Source organism: Hemicordylus capensis, chromosome 1 (genome assembly GCF_027244095.1).
Source record: "Hemicordylus capensis ecotype Gifberg chromosome 1, rHemCap1.1.pri, whole genome shotgun sequence".
In the NCBI taxonomy this organism is placed as follows: domain Eukaryota; kingdom Metazoa; phylum Chordata; class Lepidosauria; order Squamata; family Cordylidae; genus Hemicordylus; species Hemicordylus capensis.
In genome coordinates, this window is record NC_069657.1 from 387,382,846 (window position 1) to 387,408,630 (window position 25,785).

At 43.7% G+C, this 25,785-nt stretch overlaps 1 protein-coding gene across 5 annotated transcripts in view; it reads left to right on the top strand.

The window, feature by feature from the left end:
* Positions 1–25,785, top strand: part of CATSPERE (catsper channel auxiliary subunit epsilon) — a 129,714-nt gene that overhangs the window by 23,678 nt on the left and 80,251 nt on the right. For 3 of the 5 annotated variants that reach the window (XM_053301918.1, XM_053301926.1, XM_053301899.1), the window contains 4 exons: positions 8,046–8,115; positions 9,564–9,643; positions 21,030–21,060; positions 23,754–23,831. In XM_053301918.1, coding sequence (XP_053157893.1) covers positions 8,046–8,115; positions 9,564–9,643; positions 21,030–21,060; positions 23,754–23,831 — 259 coding nt within the window. Of the gene's footprint in view, positions 1–8,027; positions 8,116–9,563; positions 9,644–21,029; positions 21,061–23,753; positions 23,832–25,785 lie in introns of all 5 variants that reach the window. The other 2 variants (XM_053301908.1, XM_053301890.1) reach the window with 1 other exon arrangement.

The following is a 25,785-nucleotide window of genomic DNA, read 5'->3' on the forward strand; positions in this document are numbered from 1 at the left end:
CCCCACCCCCTTGGAAACTGGGAGGGTTTGCAGACATGTGGATTAATTACGATTTGCCTACACATTTTCCTTCTCTGATCTAGAGTACAGCAATCAGCAAAGCACAGTTAGGAAGGCAAGAGGTAAATAATTATTTTATCTTCTTAAAAACTCTTTGCAAACACTTTGGACTCTGGGCTGGGTGGGAATCAAAGTCTGATTCCCAGCCAGCAGCTACCCTGTTTGTTAGGTATTTGAGGGGTGGGGGCCTGTTCCATCCTGAGTACTGTATTCTTTTGTAGGGTTGTGGTGGGGAAGAGAGCAGGACATTTTCATTTGCTTCTTAATTGTAAAGAGGTGAGAGAAACTGAGAATCCTTACGTTTGTGTGGCTGGAAAAAGGTCCTATGTTTCTTATGTGTAGGGTCCAATGCCCATCCAGTCCAGCATCCTGTTTCATGTCTCTGAGAAGCTTGTAGGCAAGAGCTGAAGGCATGCCCTCTCTCTTGCTGTTGCTCCCCTGCAACTGGTATTTGGAGGCATCTTGCCTCTGAAGTACCTGTAGCTGGCTACTCTCGTAAATCTGTTAGCTCGGCTAACCCAACAGGATTTACAACCCCCTTCAGCACTCCCCCTGTGAGATAACAGAAAGCAGTAGCGAAACTGCAAGAAAGAAAAGAAAAGAAAAGGCTCACAAAGAAAATAGTAAACAAATTAAGTCCCCTGAACTGAACTAGGTACCCCCCTCTAACAATAACTGAGTAATAAGTGAAAAGAAAACACAAAGCAAGGAATGAAATGAGCAAAAGACACCAGAACAAGGAATTAATGGAACAAAGCAGGAAAGCATAAACAAGGCAAACTGGAACTTGGAAAAGTCTGGAATTTAAGTAGCACACTGTCTGCCACCAGTGAAAGTTGCAAACAGCATCTGAGCAAGTGAGAGACTGCTAAATGTATATGGCTCAAGAGAACCTGCAGCCAATCAGGCTTCCCTGAGTCAGCACTTTGGCTTCCTCTCTTGTGATCTCCTGCACCTGCGTGACTGCCACTAACCTTGCCTCTTGAGATGCCTTCTCAAGACAGGTGAAATCCCAGGCTCCTCCCCATCAAAAATCATGTCTGGCAGCTGTTGCGAATCCTCAGCTCCAGAGTCTGGTCTCCCTGCCAAATCCTGTTGCTGTGCCTTTGAGCCCTCACTAGCAGGCAAATCCTCCTCCTCTGACTCTTCTGAGTCAGAAGTCTGAGCCATGACACTAGACAGCCTTGTAGAAATAAGAGAAATGCTTATATCTGTCATGCTAGATTGCTGAAAATGCTTCGCTAGGCTTTTTGTGGGTTCATTTTATGGGAAGTGTTTGAGGATCATGTTCTGTACTTTGTTGTGCTATTCCTAGTATGCACCATAAGCTATGTAGGCTACAAGATGAGTTAAGAGACTAGTATTCCCCCAAACTCAGTGGTGATGTTTAAGCCATCCTGACTTTTTGGATGTTGTGAGTTGTCCCTTTTTCAGCAGTGTCCAGCAGCAGAACACGTTCCCCACTGGATTAAGTTGTGACGGGTGGGGGGAGGATGTGACAGAATGGGCCTTTGTTTGGCTTAAAAACACACTCCAGTTTCATATCAGAACTTCCTTCAATTCCAAAAGCCAATTTTGGCCTGCGCCCACGTCCACCACTTTTGTGGATTTATTGTCTCTCACTTGTTTGTCAGGAATTGTCCTATTGTTCAGAAAAATCTACCTTGAGGGAAAAACATTAAGCTTTTGGTTGTTTTACCTATCTCCAAGAGGAGAAAGGTAACCTCAAGATAGGGGAGGGGAGGGACATAGGAAGCTGCCATATACTGAGTCAGACTTTTAGTCCATCTTGCTCAGTATTGTCTTCACAGATTGGCAGCAGTTTCTCCAAGGTACCAGGCAGGAATCTCTCTCAGCCCTATCTTGGAGAAGCCAGGGAGGGAACTTGAAACCTTCTGCTCTTCCCAGAGTCGCTCTATCGCCTGAGGGGAATATCTTACAGTGCTCACACTTCTTGAGAGACTCTTGAGGTTGCTGTTTCCAGCATGCTACTTTGGTGTTAGTTTAGCTTTGTTAGCTGAGACCAGCTGCATGATTCTTGGGAATGTGCAGACCGCCAAAATGTAAGCTTTTGTTCTCTGAACTGCAATTTGAGACCTAAGTGCTACCAAGCCTCCTATCTAACACCAGATAGGAAGAAAGGTATCTCACTTGTGCATTTTTACCATTTTGCTTTTGTTGCCTGTGCACCAAACTTTTTATATCTGCTTAAACTAGCTTTTGATTGTTTTAAACTTGATCTGGCTGGAAGCATCCTCCATTCTGTCTCCCTATCTGCCGGCTACATGCTCCAAAGAGCCTTTTAGGCATTCTGGCTATATTTTGAGTTCACCCTGATTCTAGATAGAACAGGGAAGGTTTTGATATTAGTTTGATCTTATAGGAGACTGGTAGCAGTTCTACTGGAGGATTCATTTAATTCATGTAAAAAGTCACTTGTTTTTTATTTTAGATTGTGGGCTTCAATTCACAGAGTGAAAAGTATATTCCATTTTTAAAACTATGTGATCAATTGGTGAAGAGTGATTTCTAGAAATATAAATAATGAATATGGTGTTGCTTTCATAGTCAGGAAGGATATAGCAATGGCAGTACTTGATTACATTGTGTTCAGTGACCGACTAATATCAATTAGATTTCGTGGACAACCCTTTATCATGACAGTTTTTAAGTCTATGCCCCAGTGACTGATGCAGAAGAGGAAGTTCATTATTTATTTATTTATTTAATACATTTCTATAGCGCCCCAAATGCAAGTTCTCTGGGCAGTTTACAAAACAATAAAAACAGCCAATAAAAGATTAAAACATTTCAACAATTAAAATTAAAAAGTTAAAACTATTAAAACACAATTAAAACAGTATCTAATTAAAAGCCTGGGTGAACAAATGCATCTTGACTGCCCTTTTGAAAGTTGTAAGAGATGGGGAGGCTCTTATTTCGGCAAGAAGTGTGTTTCAAAGCCTCAGGGCAGCAATGGAGAAGGCCCATCCCTGAGCAGCCACCAAATGAGCAGGTGGCAACTGCAGACAAACCTCTCCAGATGATCTCAATGGGCAGTGGGGTTCATAGCAAAGAAGATATTCTCTTAAATGCCCAGGGCCCAAGCTGTTCAGGGCTTTATAGGTTATAACCAAAACTTTGTACTCTGCCTGGGAACTTACTGGCAGCCAGTGTAGATGTTTTAAGATAGGAGTGATATGGTCTCTATGAGATGACCCAGAGACCAATCTGGCTGCTGCGTTCTGGACTAACTGCAGTTTCCAGACTACATACAAAGGCAGCCCCACATAGAGCACATTGCAGTAGTCAAGTCTGGAGGTGACCAGCAGATGTACTACTGTTCAGAGGTCATTTATCTCAAGGAAACAAACGCAACTGGCATATCAACCGAAGCTGATAGAAGGCACCTCTGGCCACTGTCTCAACCTGAGACACCAGAGAGAGACTTGGATCCAGAAGCACCCCCAGACTGCATACCTGTTCCTTCTGGGGAAGTGTGACCCCATCCAGAACAGGCAGATCAAAATCGTCTCCCTAGTTTTGACCCCACACAATGAGTACCTCCGTCTTGTCTGGATTCAGACTCAGTTTGTTATCCCTCATCCAGCCCATTACCGCCTCCAGGCAGGCATTTAGGGAGGTTATGCCCTCTCCCGATGATGCTGACATGGAGAAATAGATTTGGGTATCATCAGCATACTGATAACACCCTGCACCAAATCTCCTGATGATCTCTCCTGATGATTTGTTCCATGCGTGCTGACTCCTGTGATTTCCCTATTGTCATGGATGGACCACGATCTGGTTAAGGTTGGACTCACAGTCACATCCCACCTTCGCGGGGGTGAGGGGCCCATTAGAATGTTCCACCCGAGAAGGTTATTTGATCCAACCAAAGCGGCACCTATACACATGTTCATCACCAGATGGAGTACACAGAAATCAAATTGATTACATTATTGGTGCGAGGAGGTGGAAGAGCTCAGTTGTAATAGCAAAGACGTGGCCGGGGGCCGATTGTGGAACCAATCACGAACTGCTCATGTGCAAGTTCAAAGTCAAGCTAAAGCAGAAAATCAAAGCTATCCAGTTTCCACAATATGATCTTAAGAATGTGCCCCCCATTTTCAAGGAGAATATCAAGAACCACTTTCAAGTTCTGAACCTCATTGATAGGGAACCAGAGGAACTGTGGTATGAAATCAAAGAACTTGTTAAGGACGAATGTGAAAAGAGACTGCCAAAGACCAAGAAACAGAAGAAAGCAAAATGGATGTCAGAACAGATGGTGGAAATTGCCAAGAAGAGGAGAGAAGCCATAGTCAAGAAATATAAAGACCTCACGACCTTAAGTTCACGAAGGAACTTAATAGAGAATTTCAGAAAGCTGTTAGAAGAGACAAGGAGCAGTACAATGACATCTGTAAAGACCTTGAGGATGGAAACAGACACGGAAAAACAAGGAAAGTTTTCTAAAAGGTCTCTGAACTCAGAAGGAGGTTCCAACCTCGAATTGGTATGTTAAGGGATGCCAAAGGACAGATAGTAACTGATTCAGAGAAGATAAAACGGAGATGGAAGGAGTATAGTGAAAATCTGTACAGCAGGGACATCAGCATCCAAGATACTCTAGAAGATATCCCCTACTTACAAGAACCTCTAGTATGGGAAGATGAAGTTAGGTCAGCACTCCAGTAGTTACCAAGTCAGAAGGCTACAGGAATTGATAGAATAGCTACAGAAATATGGCAGGCAACAGAAGAAGAATCAGTCAAAGCTCTAACCAAACTACTCCGGCAAATTTGGAGAACACAATGGCCAACAGATGGGAAGAGGTCAGTCTGCATACCCATACAAAAGAAAAGATTGCACAAACCATCGCACAATAACCTTAATTTTACACACTAGCAAAATAATGCTCAGGATCATCCAACGCAGATTAGAGCCCTACATGGAAAGGGAAATGCCAGATGTTCACGCATGTTTCAGAAAAAGCCGAGGAACTGGGCTTGAGCCCGAAATGTTTTGGAGGCCATTATGGAGGCCTCCGAAACGTTTTGGCCACCAGGGCCATTTTGGCTTTCGGAGGTGGCAGGGGTGTTCCCTTAAAGGCGGGGGAGGGTGAACTTACCTCTCCCACCACATTTCCTCTGCCGGTGCTCTGTTGTATCAAAGCCCCTCGGGATGCCAGCATATCTCTCTGCTGCCCCATTGCCCTCATCGGCCGGAAGTACTGGGTATGACTGCACCTGTCACATGTGCCCACACACAATGGATGCACGCGCGCCTGGTACTTCTGGCCACCTCCAGCCAATGAGGTCAACGGGGCAGCAGGGAGGTACACTGCCAACCCAAGGGGCTTTGATACAACGGAGCACCAGTGGGGGAAATGTGGCGGGAGAGGTAAGTGCACCCTCCCCCGCCTTCTGGAATGGTTCCAGGCACATCTCTACGGGGAACAAGAGACATCATTGCTGATGCACTCTGGATAATTGAAAAAGCCAAAGAATACCAAAAAGAAGTCAAAATGTGCTTTTATTGACTACAGAAAGGGAGAACAAACTGAGACTGAATCCAAACAAGATGGAGGTCATTGTGGGAGGTCAAGATTTAGGGAGTGGTTTAGATCTGCCTGTTCTGGATGGGGTTGCACTCACCCAGAAAGAGCAAGTATGTAATCTGGGAGTACTTCTAGATCCAAATATCTCCCTGATTTCTCAGCTTGGGGCAGTGGCCAGGAGTGCTTTCTTCAGCTGATTCGCCAGCTACGTCCATTTATGGAGATAAACGACCTTAAAACAGTAGGGCATATGCTGATAACATTCAGTCCTGACTACTGCAAAGAGCTCTACGTTGGGCTGCCTTTGTATGCAATTTGGAAACTGCAGTTAGTACAGAATGCAGCAGCCAAGTTGGTCTCCGGGCTTGCCCTAAGAGATTATATTACACCCATTTTAAAAGAATGACACTGGATGTCAATAAGTTTCCAGGTAATATACAAAGTGCTGTTTGTGAGAGGGCTATAAAGCAGTGTTCTCTCTAAGGCGTGCATGTGCGCACGCGTACTTACACTGTTTTTGATGTCCACTCAGTTAATTTTAGATCCCGCTCAGGTTTAATCAGGAAGGTCCCACTCTGAATTCATGTGCACACACACTGCCTTGATACTGCCATCAAGAACAAAACTCTTTCTGCACATAGATGAAAATAATTAGAGAGAACACTGCTGTAAAGCTAAAGACCTATAAAGCCCTAAATGGCTTGGGTCTGAGATATTTAAGAGAATGCCTTCATCAACCCCACTGCCTGTTAAGATCATCTGGGGAGGTCCGGTTGTAGTTGTCACCAGCTCGGTTGGTGGCGATTAGAAACCGGACCTTTTCTACAGTTGCCCCAGGACTCTGGAATGTGCTTCCTAGAGTTTCCCCTTCTCTGAATGTTTTTAAGGACCTAAAAACATACCTGTTTAGTTTACAGTTTTAAAGCTTTGATTTTAGAGTTTTTATTGTATTTTGCATTGTTTTTATTATGTTAATGTTTTAATGGTTTTATATTGTGAACCGCCCACGGACTTCTTGTATGGGGTGGTATAAATGTGCTTAGATATGAACCATCACTTTTTCCTTTGTCCATTCTTGCTTGTTACAGCAACCAGATCAGGGCAAGACTGCTCAAAATGTCTACTTGTATTTGCTTATTAAAGAGTTGTTGTTGTTGTTGTTGTTGTTGTTGAAACACAAACATAGTAGCATCCCATTGTAGAATTTGTTTACACTTATTTAGAACATGTTTATATCTGTGTATGCATTTTGCATGTTTTGTATGGGTCACAGAGACAACAAATTCCTCACTAAAAGCAAGTAAAGTTTCAGCAGCCTTGAAGGAAACATGTTGCTGGGCGGGCATCACTTGACCTTTCCAATTTGAACAACTGTTGTCCCATTTTAAACTTACCAGTTTTGGGCAAGGTGCTTGAGCATGAGGTTGGAACCAACTCCAGCCCTTCTTGGATGAAACTGATTCTAGCCTGGCTTCTGGCTTGGTTTCAGAACCAAAACTGCCTTGGTCATCCTGGTGAAATAACCTATGCCAAAAGATGGACAGGAAGAGTGCAGCCCTGTTGAATCTCTTGGACCTCCCAGTGGCTTTAAATATTATCAGCCATGGCATCTTTCTGGAGCACCTAGCTGAGATAGGACTGAGCAGTACAGTTGGTTGGGGAGACTAATTATCCAGGTAGAGATCTGTAATGCTGGAAGGGTTTTCAATCCCCCTACAGCAGCAAGTTTGCAGCTTGGAGGTGATCCTGTATCCAGCATTTCTTCCAGATGTCCAAGTGTGGACAGTGGCGAGGAACAACCTTTACAAGCTGCTCCTTTATCTGGAGAAGCTACATGTCAGCTGGCCTCTTGCCTTAGTCAAGAGTACTGTAATGTGCTATGTACTGGACTGCCCTTTAAAATGTTTTGGAAAACGCAATTGGGTTCAGAATGTAACTGCCAGGTTTGTGGCTGGGGAGTGGGGCTGTGACTGGAGGCTAATTAGAAGTGGGTAAATGGCCAGCAGGGAAGGGGTTATAGCTCCCCCAGAACCCACCGTCACTCTCTGCTCCCAAATGCTCATTCCAAAAGCTTTGTTTTGTTTTTGAAAAGGAGATCTAATAAGAATGTTACATGCATCTGCATATGTATAATATAGGCCTACAGCCAATCATATGGTTGTGGCCACCAAGTTTATTTCTAGGAGGGAAGCCCTTTAGAAGAATGGGGTTATTAATATAAAGGTAACCACACAGTTTAATGATTTGGTAATGTCTAAATAACTGCTAAACCACCTATTACAAGTATTATGAGAGCAGATGTGTGAAGATGCAAGAGGACGTTCTCTAGGAGAATTAAGGCTAAGATAAAATGGATCTATAATAAATGTATCTATCTATGGTTATTGCTCTCAACTTAATGTAGACTTTTCCCTTGCTGTAGTGCACCAAAAACAACAATCCATTGTACAATTCCTGGAACTCATACAATTAAACCAGTAGTTACTAATCCGGTAAGTTGCCAGATGTTAATTTCAGTGTTAGAATACTTTCAGAAAAATGTATGACTGTGCTCCAGAAACCAGATATTGATTTTAAGGAGTAGGCTTCTGCCAGACTCAGATTTGAAACACTGGGTAACAGCCAGAGTATATCATTGGTGCAATGTGTGCCAGCACCAATCACCTTCCCTATCCCCTCCTCCCTAATGGAGCTCCCCGAACTGCCTCAAAAGTAATTGCTGAGAGTTGGGGGACTTTCAGCAATAGGATGGGATGTGGACTGCAGAGGGAGGGATGATACCTGGCAACCTCGAGGAGAACTGCTAGCAAAGGCATTGCTCTGCTTGTGGTTTCCAGATGTTCCCGCTCCCTATTTTGGATTCCATGCCACTACTGAATATCCCCTGACCCTCAGAAGTGGCTTTTGTGGGTGGTGGGGAGGCACAGGGAGCTTCAGAAAGGAAGAAGGGGTGGGGAAAGTTGTGCTGATGCATGTTGTACCAGGGGTACTGTGATTGCTGCCCAGTGAACATAACATGTCAAGCAAACATTTACAAAAATGGGAAGTGCTTAATTGCTGGCTTAAGGAAGATCAGTGATTAGATATTATCACAACTAAATCAAATATAGAAACCTGAATAAAATAAACCTATATGTGCTGAGTATTCCCTGGCTCTGCTATTTCCAAATGATACTTTCATGAGCTTTACATGAGCTTTTTAATTTAAGGAGATTTTAGAACCTTGGAAATGGTAACATGATATTGTAAATTTCTGTGTGTTGATATAATTTAATTTTAATACTTTAAATTATCCCTACCCACTGAGCCTCCAGAATAATGTTAGATGTAATATCTACTTTTTTATCAGAGTAGTTGCAGTAAAGGTCTTTTGCAAGGTTTCTATGTGATTATCATGAGACCTAAAATATGCAGCTAGGGGCATTTTCTTTTGCACATGTATATATTCTAAGCTAAATGAGGAACCACATGCAGCTCTCCTTCAGTAGTAGAGATGATCCAGGAGTGGGATGATACTCTAATTTGCTTTGGAGGCAGGGGTATGTAAATATTCATGTAAATATCTAAAAGAGATACATTATCTCCCAAGGGCAGACCATGTAGAAGCCAAGTAGAACCCAGGTATAGAAAACAGGTAAGCAAAGTTGTGAAATGGGGCTAGGCAATGATGTGATGGTTAGGTGTAGTCAGAGCTGTTGACTGGCTTACATAAGGGTTTGTAAAGACAATCTGTTAATTTCCCAAAACCAAGTTTCAGTGAGCCTGAGTGGAAGGATTGAAGATAATTAATTTCTCTAGAAGCTACAAAAAATTGTTCATTTCCCAGATCCTAACAAATACCAGTGTGTAAAATGACTCATAACCATACATGTGAGATTATTCAAATTCTGTTGGTGTATTATGCAGATAAAACAAAATAAGCATGTTTTCTCTTTTCTAGACATTTGAGGATAATGAACGCTACTTATCTATAATTTCTGATGTGAATTGTTTTTTGTGGTATATTCATCAAAAAACAAGGTAACATATCTAATCTGATATGGATATGCAATCTCTTAATTAGTAATTTGTATAATAATAATACAAGATGAAAATGATAAATACAAACTGTCTAGCACCCAACCCCAATGAAGCCAAACTTGCAGGCCAGCACAGATACTTGCTCCTAAGTATGTGTACTCAGAAACATGTCCCACTGGGCTTAAATGGGACTCGTTACTATATCTGTGCTTATGATACCTTCTCTCACCTTTGGAGATCTTTAAAATAGATTGCTAAAGGAAAATGCCACAGAAGGATATCAGCAAGCACAAATATTGTATAATATGCATAGTGTACAGAAGTTGCATTATTCTATCACAAATTATTATTGAGTGAGGTAACCACCTTGGGCAGCTGATCACCCCTGCAACCAGCTGCCTCACACAGCCTCCCACTCATCCCATGCTGCCTTTTCAGAAGGCGAGGCTGGTACAGAGCAGCATGAAGTGTCTTTAAATCACTTCACCTGGAAACATGGGGATCCAGTGCCTCACAACTGACCCTCTGATCTGTCCCTGGAATCCCCCAAGTATTGAATAATCAGATATTGAATATTGGCTGCAAAGTGAATCTAAAGGTTGTTTTTTTCAGGGGGTGGGGAATAGAGGTCAACCTTCTGCAAGGAAATTAAAGCAGAATTGGAATAAGAGTGAGAATGAGAAAGAAAGGAGCACAGGAACAGTTTATATCTTTCATGTTCTGAGAGTGATGAAATTTCAAAAGGGGGAAGGTTGGATATCAGATGGGGCATCTGTATTCCATACTGCTGTCACTGGAGCTAGAGGGTTTCTAAGGTTGCAGACTGGCACATATTCCAAAGCAGGGGCAAGTTTCTAAAGCATCTTGGTGCCTGACTATCCAAGCTCAAGCCCAGCAGGGTGAGAGGATTTAGTGCTAGGTAGGGATGCTGGGTCAAGACCCAAGGAGAGAGTCAAGGCAGGAGGCCCATACCAGAGATACAGGGAGCAGGGTGATCAGAAAAGAGGCTTGGGCCAGCAGCCAGGTCAGAAGTTAGAACAGAACTGAAGCTGGAACTACAACTTGTGCGCTGGTTCTAGGAGCAGCTTACAAAGAGGAGATGTTGCACCATCAAAGGTCAGATTGCAGATGTTAAGTTATAGAGGGAACTAGAGCTCCGCCTCCTCCTGGAGCTGAGATGGGTCCAGATCCATGGTAGGGATCCTCCATCCCAATGGGGTCTCTTTCTCAGCCCATTGAGAGAGAGGCCCCTAGCCACCAGGTTGGCATTTAATTGCAGATACTGAAGCTTGGCCCTGGTTCAACATCATTTCTGCCCCTGAACTCCTTTGGTCCAGGAGCAAATCAGAGGGCTAGTTTCATACCTATGTTTCCAGGTTCCCCATGTTCCCAAGGAGAAGAAGGGGGCAGTTCCATCTGGAGATGCAGCAGCAACAGGGGATGGTGAAACATCACTTCACTGGCTGCTTTACCTACATCTCGTGGGCAATAGGTGTTTCAGCTAGCCTATCTGAGGGGGTAAAAGTGTTTAAAAGATTTTTTTAAAAAACCTACACCATTGTCTCGATCCTGATGATGCCATCCCTGTGGCTGCTATGGAAGTTAGAAAAAGCACACAGAAGGCCAAACTATTCATTTAATTTATTTAATCATTCATTAATTTAATTTCTTAGATGCTACATTTTCTTTTTTTTATTTCTTTAATATAACATGTCGTTTGAGCCTTAGTTTGTAACTACCTCCAGCCTTGTCTGTGTAATCACAAGCATGGGTAAAGACTGAAAGAGTATATCCTTCTTACTACTCCTTAGTCACTATATTGTGACTAGCATAAGAACAGCCCTGCTGGATCAGGCTTAAAGCCCATCTAGTCCAGCATCCTGTTTCACACAGTGACCTACCAGATGTTGCTGGGAAGCCCACAGGCAGGAGCTGAAGGCATGCCCTCACTCCTGCTGTTACTTCCCTGCTGTTACTTTCTTGCAACTGTTATTCAGAAGCATCTTGCCTCTGAGGCTAGAGGTGGCTTATAGCTCTCTGACCAGTAGCCATTGATGGACCTCCATGAAGTTATACAAACCCCTCTTAAAGCCATCCAGGTTGTTGGCTATCACCACATCTTGTGGCAGAGAATTCAGCATGTTAATTATGCATTGTGAGAAAAAGTACTTCCTTGGTCCTAAATTTCTTGGCAATCAGTTTCATGGGATGACCTCTGGTTCTAGTGATAGAGAAATTTCTCTCTATCAACTTTCTCCACACCATGCATTATTTTATAGACCTCTATCATGTCTCCCCGCAGTCGTCTTTGCTCTAAACTTAAAAACCCCAGGTGTTGTAGACTTGCCTCATAAGGAAGGTGCTCTGAGTCCCTGATCATCTTGGTTGCTCTCTTCTGCACCTTTTCTAGTTCTACAATGTCCTTCTTTAGGTATGGTGACCAGAATTATATGCAGTACTCCCAAGTGTGGCCGTATCATAGTTTTGTATAAGGGCATTATAATATTAGCATTTTTATTTTCAATTCCCTTCCTAATGATCCCTAGAATGGAATTGGCCTTTTTCACAGCTGCTGCACATTGAGTCGACACTTTCAATGAGCTGTCCACCTTGACTCCAAGATCCCTCTCCTGGTCAGTCACTGAAAGCTCAGATCTTATCAGTGTATATGTGAAGTTGGGGTTTTTTGCCTCAATATGCATCACTTTCCACTTGCCAACATTGAACCTCATTTGCCATTTTGCCCCCTTTTGGAGCTCCTCACAATCTGATTTGGATTTCACTACCATAAATAGTTTAAATAGTCTGCAAATCTGGCCACCTCGATACTTCACAACTTCTTGGTCATTTGTGAATAAATTTAAAAGCACCAGTTGCAGTACAGATCCCTGAGGGACCCCACTTCTTACTTCCCTCCATTGTGAAAACTCTCCGTTTATACTTACCCTCTGTTTCCTGTCCTTCAAACAGTTACCAACCCACACATATACTTGTCCCCTTATCCCAAGACTGAGTTTTTTCAAGAGTCTTTGATGAGGAACTTTGTTGACAGTTTTTTGGAAGTTCAGGTATACTATGTCAACTGGATCACCTTTATCCACACACCTGTTGACACTCTCAAAGAACACCAAAAGGTTAGTGAGGCAAGAGTTACCTTTGTGGGAGCCATGCTGGTTTTCCCCCAGCAGGGCTTGTTGTTCTGTGTGCTTTACAATTTTATCCTCGGGAATGTTTTCCATCAATTTGCCTGGAACAGACGTTAAGCTAACCGGGCTGTCATTTCCCGGATTGCCCCTGGATCCCTTTTTGAAAATCGGTGTTCAACTGGCTTCTTTCCAGTCCTCCGGTACAGAGCATGAGTGTAGGGATAAGTTACTTATTTTTGCAAGGAGGTCAGCAATTTCACATTTGAGTTCTTTAGGGACTTTTGGATGGATGCTGTCCAGCCCTAGCAATTTGCTAGTTTTTAATTTTTCCAGGCAGTTTAAAATGTCACCCCTATCTGACTCAGTCCTTTAGACTCCGTCCCTGAGAAACCCGGTTCAGAAACAGGTAAATGCTCAGTATCCTCTGCCGTGAAGACAGATGCAAAGAACTCATTTAGCTTTTCTGCAACCTCCATATCCTCCTTAATATTCCCTCATTGTCCAACCGCCTCCATGGCAGGTTTCCTGCTTCTGATGTATTTAAAGAAGTTTTTGTTCCCCTTGATGCTTTTAGCTAAATGTTCCTCAAACTCTCTTTTCGTCTCCCTTATTGTCACTTTGCATTTCTTTTGCCAGAGTTTGTGTTCCTTTCTGTTCTCCTCATTTGGGCAGGCCTTCCAATTTTGGAAGGAAGTCTTCTTCCCTTTTATGGCTTCCTTGACGGTACCCGTTAGCTATGCTGGCATTCTCCTGGACTTAGTGATACCTTTCCTCCTTTTTGGTACACATTCTAACTGGGCTTCTAGTATTGTGGTTTTGAGTAAACTCCATGCATTCTGGAGTGAAGTGACTCTCCTGATTTTCCCTTTCAGTTTTCTTTTCACCAAACTCCTCATTTTGGAGAAGTTTCTTCTTCTGAAATTCAAAGTGTCTGTGTTAGACTTCCTTGGTGATTCTCTCCCCACATGTATGCTGAATTTGATCGCACTATGGTCACTGTTCCCTAAATGGTAGATGACACTGACATCACGCACTAGGTCCTGGGTGCCACACAGGATTAAGTCCAAGGTCACCTTCTCTCTTGTTGGTTCCAAAACCAACTGTTCTAGGGCACAGTCATTCAGTGTATCTAGAAATTTGACCTCTTTGTCATTACCTGACTATGAATTGACCCAGTCTGTGTGGGTAATTGGTCATCCATTATTACAGCCCTGCCTCTCCTTGACAGCTCCCTGATTTCCTTCTGCAACTCCCAGTCATTGTCAGTGTTTTGACCAGCTAGCACAGCCTTCTGTCTGCTCTTTATGTGGTTCTACACTGAGAGACTTTAAAAGCCAAGTTGAAGACAGATCATCCTGGAGAATATCTATTTCGTTGCTAAGAGTCGACACTGACTTGACAGCACTTGATCGATCAATCACTCTCCCCTTCTGTTTTTTCTTTCTTTATTTTTTTACACTCTCGCACCTTAAAGGATGGCATTTGCCAAACCGAATACTGTCCAGCTCCTGTCCGCTATTCCCCACGTGTCATTTTAAAAGCTGCTCTGCAACCTTTTTGATTTTAAGCACCAGTAGTCTGATTCCATCTTGGTTCAAATGCAACCCATTCCTTTTGTACAGGCTTTGCTTGCCCCAAAATGTATCCCAGTGCCTAACAAATATAAACCCCTCCTCTCGGTACCATCTCATCCACACATTGAGACCCCTCAGCTCTGCCTGTCTCACTGACCCTGCACATGGAACAGGTAGCATTTCTGAGAAGTTCCCCTTTTCACACACACACTAGCGTAGCAAGGTTGGAGTGGGCCCAGAGACAAGATTTTAAAATGCCCTCTCTCACTCAAGCTCAGCTCATGAGGCTGAATAGTGGTAACAAAAAGCATAGTAAAATTTGTGTGTGTGTGTGTATGTGTATGTGTATGTGTATGTATACACACACACACACACACACACACACACACACACACAACATCTATGTGCCACAATAGAATATCATCCTAAATTATTTTTTAAAAGATTTTGTAAAATGTGGACGATGCAAGTCACATGCTGTTCTGGTAGCTCCAGGTCTGAACACTCACATCAGTTTCAGAGGATGAATACAACTAAAGGAAGCTCGGGCGAGTGCACGGCTGGGGGAGTCAGACATATGACTTGCCTCTGGGGGCCCCCCAAAGCAGTGGGCCCCCAGACAACTGTTTCCCTTTGCCCTCTTATAGTTATGCCCCTGCACACACACGCTCCCAGCTGTGGAGACCACTTGGTGGTTGATATAGGGGTCACCTATACATATTAAATTATCTTGAGTGTGTTCCCCGACGTTAGGCTCGTGCATATGTCTCTAACCACTTGTGAAATATAGGCCCTGTTCAGACTTAGCTTGAAACCATGGGTAGAGGAAGCTGGATGTTTAAACTGTAGCTTTATGCATTTGGACAATCACAAACTCCAACCTCTGGCACGTTTGCCTCTGGTTCTCTGTAGGGATTCATGGTCACTCACAACTGGGGCTTCTGCACCTGCGCAGGAGTCCCGTGGAGGAATCTATAGCTCTGATTAGGCGCTCTCTGGCCCTTTAAGGCATAGGGATACCAGAGCCTATACAACAGGCTATAGAGTCCCTCCCTCTTCAGTTTCTTCTCGTCTGCCTCTTGTGCTGCCTCGTTAAGGGTCTGCTCTTTCCCCCTCATTCCTGTGAAGAAAATAAGATAAAATTTTTGATTTTTGGCTTGACCCAGACTGCTTCTGACCATTCTGTTTTCTCTGTTTTTCTCTGTGTTTTTGACTCGGACTGGCTGACTATTCTCTGGTGTTTTTTCCCTCCAAACGTGTGACCTTGGACTGCTTTAAGAACATTCTCTATCTAAATCCTCTGTTTTGGACATCTTTCTGTCATTTTGGCCAAACTCAGACTATTTTGACCTTGAATGTCTTCCCCAAAAACTTTCAAATGGTGTGCTACATGCAGAGGCACCATGCCTTCTTTGGATGGCCGTAAGGACTGTCTGATCTGTCTAGGTTATGGCCACAACACCAGCACTACAGAGTTTGTCTTTTGTTTAAGAAAGAAACTCGTCTGACTAGAGAATTGCGCTTAAAGGCTTCCCACTATGAAAATATTTTGTGCCCCAGAACTCCGAGGCCAAGTCCCCTGTCACTGCTGAGAACCTCGGCACCTAGTCATTCAACACCATCAGTGTCCACTTTGATGTCATCATGCTCGGTGCCTGACAAACATGGGGAAGGCACTTTTAAGAAGCCTATGGATAGAGGATGGGAGCCCTTTCGCAAGCATAAACGTGAAAGAGATTGCTCTCTCTCCTCCAAGGATATACATAAGAAGCGCTCAAAGCCGGCGATCTCAAGTATCAAGAGCCTGCCTGGAGCTCCGTGATCTTTGTCCTTGAAATTGAAACCCGGCTCTACTCACAAACGAGCATCAACGTCAACCCCCGGACTGCTGTAGGTCTTAACACCAGACAAGACCCCTTTGTCTTCCATGGTGAAACTGGGAACCTCCTATTCTCCTAGAGACCCGAGCACCAAGACTTCAGCTTCTTAATCTACGGTGTTGACTACGTCGAATGCCCAGACATCAGGAGACGAGAGATGTTTGGAGAGACACTCTTCGGCACTGAAGCGTCCAACCTCGACACTCTTGATCTTAACATCCAAGACTGTGCCAACACCGATGCTTACAATGCCTTCGACGTCCAAGACAGCTGCCTTGATGTCAACAGCTCCAGTGCTGGTGGTACCCTCAACACCTGGAGCCTGTTCTAATATTATCCAGGTTTCTTCTGCAAGGATATCACCGATTCGCTCATGGCCTTCTTCACCTATTGGTATTTTGCAGTCCTCCACACCAGCTCAGTCGCCTGCCAGACTGTCTCCTGCCAGATGCTGACAGGGAATACTCCTGCCAAAAATTGACCTGCATATGTCCGCATTACTCATACAGGAGCTGGAAAGGATGCTGGGCTCAGCTAACTCCACACATTCCAATACCACATTTAAGGACACTCTTTCTCAGGGCCTAGACAATGATGACTCAAGATCCCCTCTGCCAGTTCTTAAGATGCCCTTGGGCACTCCCACACAGGAAACACCAATATGTTCCCCTTCTATGCCATGGGGAGAATGCTACCATTTCTCTGCACCACATCTCCCCATGAGGCCTCTTAAGTATGACAGTTTGCTGGCGCTTTTGACTCTAGCTGCCTGCGTACCCAAGAGAAATTTAGATCTCATTCTCTTTTTGACTCTCCTGGCCTCTCCTACAATTTTGAGGAGTACAGGCTGTAGACATCAATGAGACTTGTGGGTGATCTATCTGTTTCCCCTACCCCTTGCACCAACCAACAACCCATTCAAGCATCCTTCTGCACCCAGGAATCCCTCAAGGTCAGTGACACCAGCCCCAAGGGCTCCTCTGCCTACTCCGGAATCAGCTGTGGCCCCTCTGGACCCAGCCCATCCTAGGGACCCTGCCCCTCCTATGAAGCTGCATCCTGAGGCTCCTGGTCCAGAGGACCTGGACTCAGATGAGTCTACAGATTCCTCTGCCCCAGGCTCAGACATCTCTAAGGTCTCCCTGGATGATGACGTGGCAAACCCACCTTCAAACTCCCTGGCCAAGGAGACAAGGTCTTACAGGGTTCAGATCCACAGAATGGCAAAGGCTTTGGGCCTTGAGATACCTCCTCCATAGACATCAGTCAAGGACCCAGTCTATGAATATTTATCATAGACGTCCATGGCTCATCCTGCAGGTTTGCCAATGCTCTCTCCCCTAAATGTGGTTTCCAAGTCTACCTGGACTGCTCCTGTTACTTCCACACTCCCATGCAAAAAATTGGAAAACCTCTACAGAATCCAGGAGACTTTGTGTCTATTTTTATTTAAACCCCCAACCCCCAACTACCTTGTTGTGGACTGTGTTCTACAATTGAAGTTCTCACGAAAGCATTCTGCTCCGATAGACAAGGATGGCCGGAAGCTGAAATAGGAAATTCTGTTCTGCCTCCTGTGTCTCACTGAAGATAGCCAACTATATGGCTTGCATGTCAAAATACCAACAGTCTCTGTGGGATTGTTTGAAGGATTATGCTGATGACTTGCCTGAGACTTTCAATTCCAAATTTCTGATCTCTCTCACCAAATGAGCTGACTCGACTCGCCAACATCTTGGCACTGCCAAACACCTGTCGGAAACCAAATCCAAGGTGTTGACAGACTCAGTTGTGTTCACCACCGTGCATGGCTTCACTCCACACTTTTTAGAGGTTAATAAGGACAAGATTGAAAACCTGCCCTTTGATGGTGAAGGCCTCTTTGCCAAGGATACTGATGAAATCATGGAAAAACTAAAGAAGTCTTGGTACACCACCAAGAGTTTTGCCCCACCTCAACAGACAACATTCCAGAACAGATACCGTTATGGATACAGGCAATGTTACCAGCCTAAACTCTCTCAAGACGGGTAACTAGATGAGGCTCCAGATAATTATTCAGGTGCTCCTTCCAATGTCTTCAAAAGACCCAACAAAAATCCAAGCAGCAGGATCAGCCTAAACAAGCTTTTCAACCTAGAGGTCATAGGAAGCTGCCATATACTGAGTCAGACTATATGTCCATCTAGTTCAGTATTGTCTACACAGACTGGCTGTGGCATCTCCAAGGTTGCAGGCAGGAATCTCTCTCACCAGATGTGCCTGCCTACCCAATGAACACATCCTGTCCATCTTGGCCATGGTTGCGGCTTTCCAGGCCTCGCCCTGGCAGTGAGACTGCTCAGTACAGCGTCTTCTGGGCCTGATGGCCTCATTCATCACGACAGTGGCCAACACGAGTCTCCGGATGAGGAGGCTTCAGATGTGGCTGCTCTGTCTTCCAACTGAACCTGAACAGCCAAACAAGGTGCTTAGTCATCCCTGATGCTGTCCTTCAAGACCTTACTTGGTGGTCTGTGTCTGACTCCCTATTGCGGGGTGTTCCTTGCCTCAGTTATCACTGACACCTCCCTGCAGGGATGGGGCGCGCATTGTCGTTCACTACAAACACAGGGTTTGTGGAACCTTCACCAACTGGAACTCCACATTAACTTCCTGGAGCTCTTTGCAGTTGACCTCTTTGCCACCAAACAAAATACAAAATGTGATTTATTCTGTTCTATAGCAGGCATCGGTGAGAACTCGCTGGGAGACGCCTTCCAATTACAGTGGAGGGGAAGGCTGTACTACCTCTTCCCCACCCCTTCCTGATAATTTCCAGAGTAGTGGGAAAGGTACTTCAAGAACAAAGTCAGTACATCCTAATCTGCCCCTGGTGGCCCAGGCAGCCCTGGTTCCAAGCTCTCGTGCAACTCTCCAAGGGCGACTACCTCTGTCTTCCTCTGTGGAAAGACCTTCTAACGAGGGACAGGGGCTTAGTCCTGCACCATGCTCATAACACTCTCTCTCTGATGGCATGTAGGCTGAACCTTTAGATGATATCTTGTTGGAAAGCCTTGAATAGAAGAGACTATATGTGCAAGTGGAAGCATTTTCTAACCTATGCGTCCTCTAAAGGTTTTGATCCCTTCCAGGCCTCTACCCAACAAATACTTCTATGCCTCACCTTTCTCAAAAGTTTGGGCCTCTCGAATACATAAAGTCCACCTCATGGCAATATCAGCTCACTGCCCGGGGCGGGGTGGCAAATCAGTTTTCACCCATCCTGACTCTAAACACTTTTTAAAAGGGGATCAATAATTTCTACCCTCCAGTGAGAGAATCAGTTGAACTGTGGAGCCTTTCATTTATACTATCCACACTTACAGAGGCCCCATTTGAACCACTGCTAACGTCCTTCATAAAACTGTTGTCCCTAAAGACCACCTTTCTTGTTGCTATTACTTCTGCTAGGCAGGTTAGCATACTCACGGCTTTGAGGGCTGATTCTCCCTATACCAAATTTTACCCAGATAGGGTAGTCCTTCATCCTGACCCTGCCTTTTGCCCTAAAATTGTCTCAGATTTCCACATCAATCAGGACAAAATCCTTCCTACGTTCTTCCTTAACAGTTTACACCCTTAGAGCACTCCATGCACACCTTAGACGTCTACAGGTGCCTCCTGTACTTCCTGGACCACACAAAGGCATTCTGATGCTCAAGTTGTTCATCTCTTTCTGTGGGCTTCACAAGGCCTTCGCCATCTCCAGGCAAAGACTATCAAACTGGCTTGTACAATTCATCTTTTTCTGTTACAGAAAGCAAAGCATTTAATCAACTGCCAAGGTCAGGGCCCACTCTACTAGGGCCATGGCTACCTTGGCAGCCCACATGTCAGGCATCAGCATGACTGACAGTTGCAGAGCTGCTCCTTGGTCTTTGGACCTACCCTTTGTTAAACACTATGCAGTGGACTTGCATGCTGCTTCTGAGGCCAACTTTGGTTGGGCGGTTCTGAAGAAAGTACTCTTAATCGCTAGCACCCACCCCCTATGTGGTGGGTCATTCACCCAGTTGTGAGGGACCATGGATCCCTACAGAGATAAACAGGTTGCTTACCTGTAACTGATTATCTCTGTGGGAATCCGTGGTCACTCACAACACCCGCCCGGCCATCCCCTCTGCTAGCGTACCTCTATTTTGATTTACCTACCTGTGCTACTCTGTAGTTTTTTGGTGTTTCCATGTCGTCAGTCTCTCTGTAGTGGCTGATTCAAGAACTGAAGAAGGAGGCGCTCTACAGTCTGTTTTATAGGCTCTCGTATCCCTGTGTCTTTAAGGGCCAGAGAGCGCCTAATTGGAACTATAGATTCCTCTTTGGGATTCCTGCACAGGCGCAGAAGACCCAGTTGTGAGTAACCATGGATTCCCACAGAAATCATCTTACAGGTAAGCAACCTGGGTTTTGGCATTATGTCTGAATGGGGCTGTATTTAACAGTTTCAAAATTTGAGGGAGGTGGTGCAAATTGTTTGCAGAGGGTTTACACACAAATGCATACCTTGTAGCAGCCACACAAATGCATACCTTGTAGCAGCCATTGATGCAATCACCTGATGCACTATAAATGTTAAGTGTGATGGTGCTTTTGTACTAAAGATCCAAAGCACATGCATATTAAACATTATGCTTTGACAATAGAGCCACGTATCCAAATTCAAATTGATAATCTGTGGTTTTAAAATAGTTGGTTTTATACTTTTTTTTACTTCTGCTAAAATGAATATTTAATATTTACTTTTTAGCACAGTACAAGAAACATACGTTGAATTGCAGGTAAACATTTTGCTTATAAAATGCAAATTTACAGACTTAAGTTTCCTTACAAACAAAGCTATGATCCTGAGCACAATTTCTTGAATATAAATCCAGTGGCAATGTGTTGTCTTGACTAAATATGTTTAGGATAAAATGCATAAAAAGTAATGTAAATTAATATTTCTTAATTATTTGAAGCAGTGTTTAACGCAAGCAAGCCATAAACCCTAGAAAATCTTTGGTAAGAGGATTTGCAAATATCAAGTCCAGTTTCACAATTATGTTAGAGTAATATTAGACTTGTTTAAATTACTTTTTAAGTAGTTTTAATTTTTTGTGATTAGTTTTAAATTGTTTTAAATATATAGTTTTATATTTCTGCGATTACTGATGCTACTGTTACATTATATAACTGTTATTTATTTTGTTTGTTTTGGTTAAAGCAAACAAGCTTAATCATTACTGTTTTTATAAAGAATATTACAGGAGAACCTCAGTATTTGTGGGGGTTCTGTTCTCTGCTACTACCATGGGTACAGAAATCATGAGTACTGGGTTGTTGGGGCTATGGGATCGCGGGGCTTAGTTTCCAAGGGAGAGAAAACAGCCAAAAATCGGCCCCAAACCTCTGGGTTTTTTGCCAATCTGGGGAGTTAAAAACAGGGTTAAAAGCCCTAGAAAAAGCCTACTGTGCTTCTAGGGTCCGCAGGAATCCAGAAATGCCCCCCAAGAGTATAAAATCGGCCGAAAATCACCATTTTAGTTCCTTTTATTTCTGAAAGTGAGCCATAAAATATCTCCCGATGTCAAAATGGAGGCCAGAAATGACCTCTGATGTCATTTACGGCCACCCCCAACCCATGGATATGTGGATTTGACCCCTTCAAAAAATACCTGCATATACTGAGGTTGGGTGTCTATTACCTAAATCGTGAAACTGTGGATGGTGATTCCACGATTAACAAGGTTCTCCTGTGATTGTGATAAGTAATTGCTGCTCACTTGCCACTGCATATCTTCACATTGTAAGTGAGTCTGAGTTTGTTCAGATTCTTTGGAATCTATTGATATGGACTTTTTTAGGAAGGGGCGGTATATAAATTGAATGAATGAATGAAATTATAACAGATTTTCAAGGGCATCCCGATGACATTTCAACACATGCTTTCTTTGCATCGTCTGCTGGCCATCTGATTACAATCTGTGAAAATCCTCTTTCTTTTTCAAATCAGAATAAAAGTAGTAGTTAAAAGGGGCAGGCTCTTCATGGATTGTAAGCTGATGTCATTAGAAATGCAACATGTTTAAATTTAAAGCGGTGGTCTTGTGGTAGCAAGCATGACTTCTCCCCTTAGCTAAGCAGGGTCCACCCTGGTTGCATATGAATGCGAGACTGCATGTGAGCACTGTAAGACATTCCCCTTAGGGGATGGAGCCTCTCTGGGAAGAGCAGAAGATTCCAAATTCCTTCCCTGGCATCTCCAAGATAAGGCTGAGAGAGATTTCTGCCTGCAACCTTGGAGAAGCCGCTGCCAAGTCTGTGTAAACAATACTGAGCTAGATGGACCAATGGTCTGACTCAGTATATGGCAGCTTCCTATGATCCTGTGTCATTTGGATGCTTTGGAAAATCTCTCATTGAAATTTGTGCTCATGTTGGAATAAATTGCCATCTAGAGAGACCCTTGGTTTAAGATAATGGGAAGGGTTCAGGCCACAGGGTGCAGTTCACCATACTTTTGGGTCTGAAGAAGAATGTGTGGTAAAATGCCATTCAGTTAAATATTGGAGTGATAATTGATGCATAATCAGGATTCTTTTTTAAAACTTCTGTCATGTGCAGCCAAACAATATCTCAGTTAATTCTGTTTCGGTGTTGTTTCCATAGTCATTTTGGGATAACTCTAGCTTGTTCTCTAATGCTATGCTATTGTTAACTCTTTGCCCTATAATGCTACAACTACTCTGCACCTTATTTGGGTAAGATGCTCAAGCTTGTAATGGTAGACCAGATCCGGGTTTTCTTGGATTAAATTGATTGATCTTTCCCAATCTGGTTTCTGACCCAGTTTGGGAAGTGAAACTGCCTTGGTCACCTTGCGCTGGGAGATGGGGAAATTATTCAGAGCATCATGGGTGTCTGGAGGGGGCATTTGCCCCCTCCCTGGATTGATTCAGTCCCATTGAATTCAATGGGGCTTACTCCCAGGTACATCGGTATATCATTGCAGTCTTTGCCCATCCCTGTCCCCCCGCCCCCGCAAAAGTCCCGTGGATGCCCATACAGAACATTCAGTAAGGAGTTTTATCTGTCTATCAAATTTGTATACTTCCCCAAACCTATGTCTTCGGGTGGTTTGAAGCCCCAGATGCTTTAGGTAGCACTCTTGAGCTAAGTCTGATCTGGGGTTCTTCACAGTAACCAAGAACATTTTGAAAAATAAAGGGCATTTAAAAGATAAGGTTTCAAAAAATGAATTGGACATTGGGGAGAGTTGTGTTGTTCTTCATAAGAGATATAGGGTGAAGAACAGAAAAGACTGTAGGTAAATACTCCACATAGCTCAGGGAGCGTGACATATACTATTGAGTAGCATCAGCTGATAGGAATCCAACAGTGATTATGAAATTCTGTATAAATGCTTAAGACAGAATTTTTCATACTAATTTAACACCTCTTTTAAAGGGTGCTAACATTTTTTCTTTGTCAGGATATAAAAGCATGGGTATTTGATCCAGAAAATGCAGATGACTCAGAACTGAAAAATACTGCAACTTCACCACCTGAAGTATGTACCCCCAACTTTTCATAAAATATCTTTATAGTGGAAAAGATACACACATTCTTTGCTGGCAAATCTTTGGCAGTATGGATATGTCTGCTGCCACATACCTTTAATACTGTGTTTCTTACCTTTGGCTTGTTTGTAGGGATGTGCACGAACCGGTTCGGAGGTCCGGCATTCGGACCGGTTCGGAGGCGGAGGGAGGGGTGGTTAACTTAAAGGAGCAGGGAGGATGGGAGGCCTCCCTAGGCAAGTTACTTACCTTTGGTCCCTAGGGAAGTTACTTCCCTGCTATGCCATTAGGTGGCTCTAGTGTGATAATAGTCAGGATTATATATTTATCCAAACAAACATGAGAAGCATTTGCAGAGATTAATACCTATTTTAATGCGGTAGTGATTTTAACAATAACAACAACATCCCAAGAGCATTTGTTAGGGCAGATCATGGGGTGACCAAAACATGTACCATCTATTCGAAGTTGACCTAGATAGAAATCATATGAGAAAGAAGCTGTACAAACATGCCCTAGACAGAAAAGAAGGCAAACCAAGCAGTCTTTAGAATTTGCAAAAGGTGCTCTTCTCTGATCTGTGCTGTTGTTCATAAATACTTAGACACTATGTTGCTTCAGACCTTTCCACAGCAGCATTGTACAAACCAGACATGACATTAATCACAACATTTGGCTCTGCATGTTTGACTTTTGTTTGTTAAATAGCAGCCACAGGAGATGAGCATCAGTATCTAGGTACTGCAGCAAGTGGACAGAGACATTAACCAGTTCCCTCTGCTGTGAGAAAATAGTCCTAGTACAAGGGCGAGGAGAGCCAGTTTTGGGGCCAAATTAGGCCCTTCACCATTCATCTGGCAGATTGTAACTGTTCTACTGTCTTTATTAAAATAGTCTTACTGCTTTTGGTTTAGTCCTGGACTCAGCCAAGGTATATGTATCTAAGGGAATTGGGAGGACTGGATTTCAGAATTTGTTGTGGGAAATGAAGGCAGTATATTCCATGCATAGTAAAAACTTCTACCTTGCAGTTGCTCTAAAGACACTGCAGCTGGCTTACTGGTATAAATTTGCTCATGCCTTACTTACCTGCATTACTTGCTCATGCAGGTAATCTTGTTTTTGCACTATAATATGGGAACAGGGCAGGGGTGTGGCTATAATAGAGCAGATGGGTTCAAAGAACCTGAACCCCTCAACTCTTGAGGGGCCCCCAGCTCCACCTCTCCCTATTTTTTTCCTTATCTCTCTCTGGGTGAGGGGGCGCCGGGGAGAGGGGTGAGCCAGCGTGGTTCAGTGGTTAGAGTGCTGGGCTAGGACCAGGAAAACCAGAGTTCAAATCCCCATTCAGCCATGATACTTGCTGGGTGGCTCTAGGCCAGTCACTTCTCTCTCAGCCTAACCTACATCACAGGGTTGTTGTGAGGAGAAACTTAAGTATGTAGTACACCGCTCTGGGCTCCTTGGAGGAAGAGCGGGATATAAATGCTAACCCAAGCTAACTTGGCAAAGAGGTACCTTTTAACATGGTGATTCTCTTTATTTAGCTGGGGGAGAGTAACTGGCCCTATCCACCCCAAGCACAGTACCTCCAGTGACTGTTGCTGGGGTCTATCTTGTGTTTCTTTTTAGATTGTGAGCCCTTTGGGGATAGGGATCCATCTTATTTATTTATTATTTCTCTGTGTAAACCGCCCTGAGCTATTTTTGGAAGGGCGGTATAGAAAGTAATTAATTAATTAATTAAATGTAAAATAATAATAACAACAACAACATGGGTCCCCTCTCCCCTACCTATGCCCCTGGAACAGGGAACTTACAACAGGTTGCAGATATCGTCCATTCTGATAAAAATTGCATCTTGTTATTTGTCTAATCATAGAACAGGAGCTGTCCATGAGTTCCCTGTTTTGAGGTTAAGACTAGTAGACCACTTGTACATGC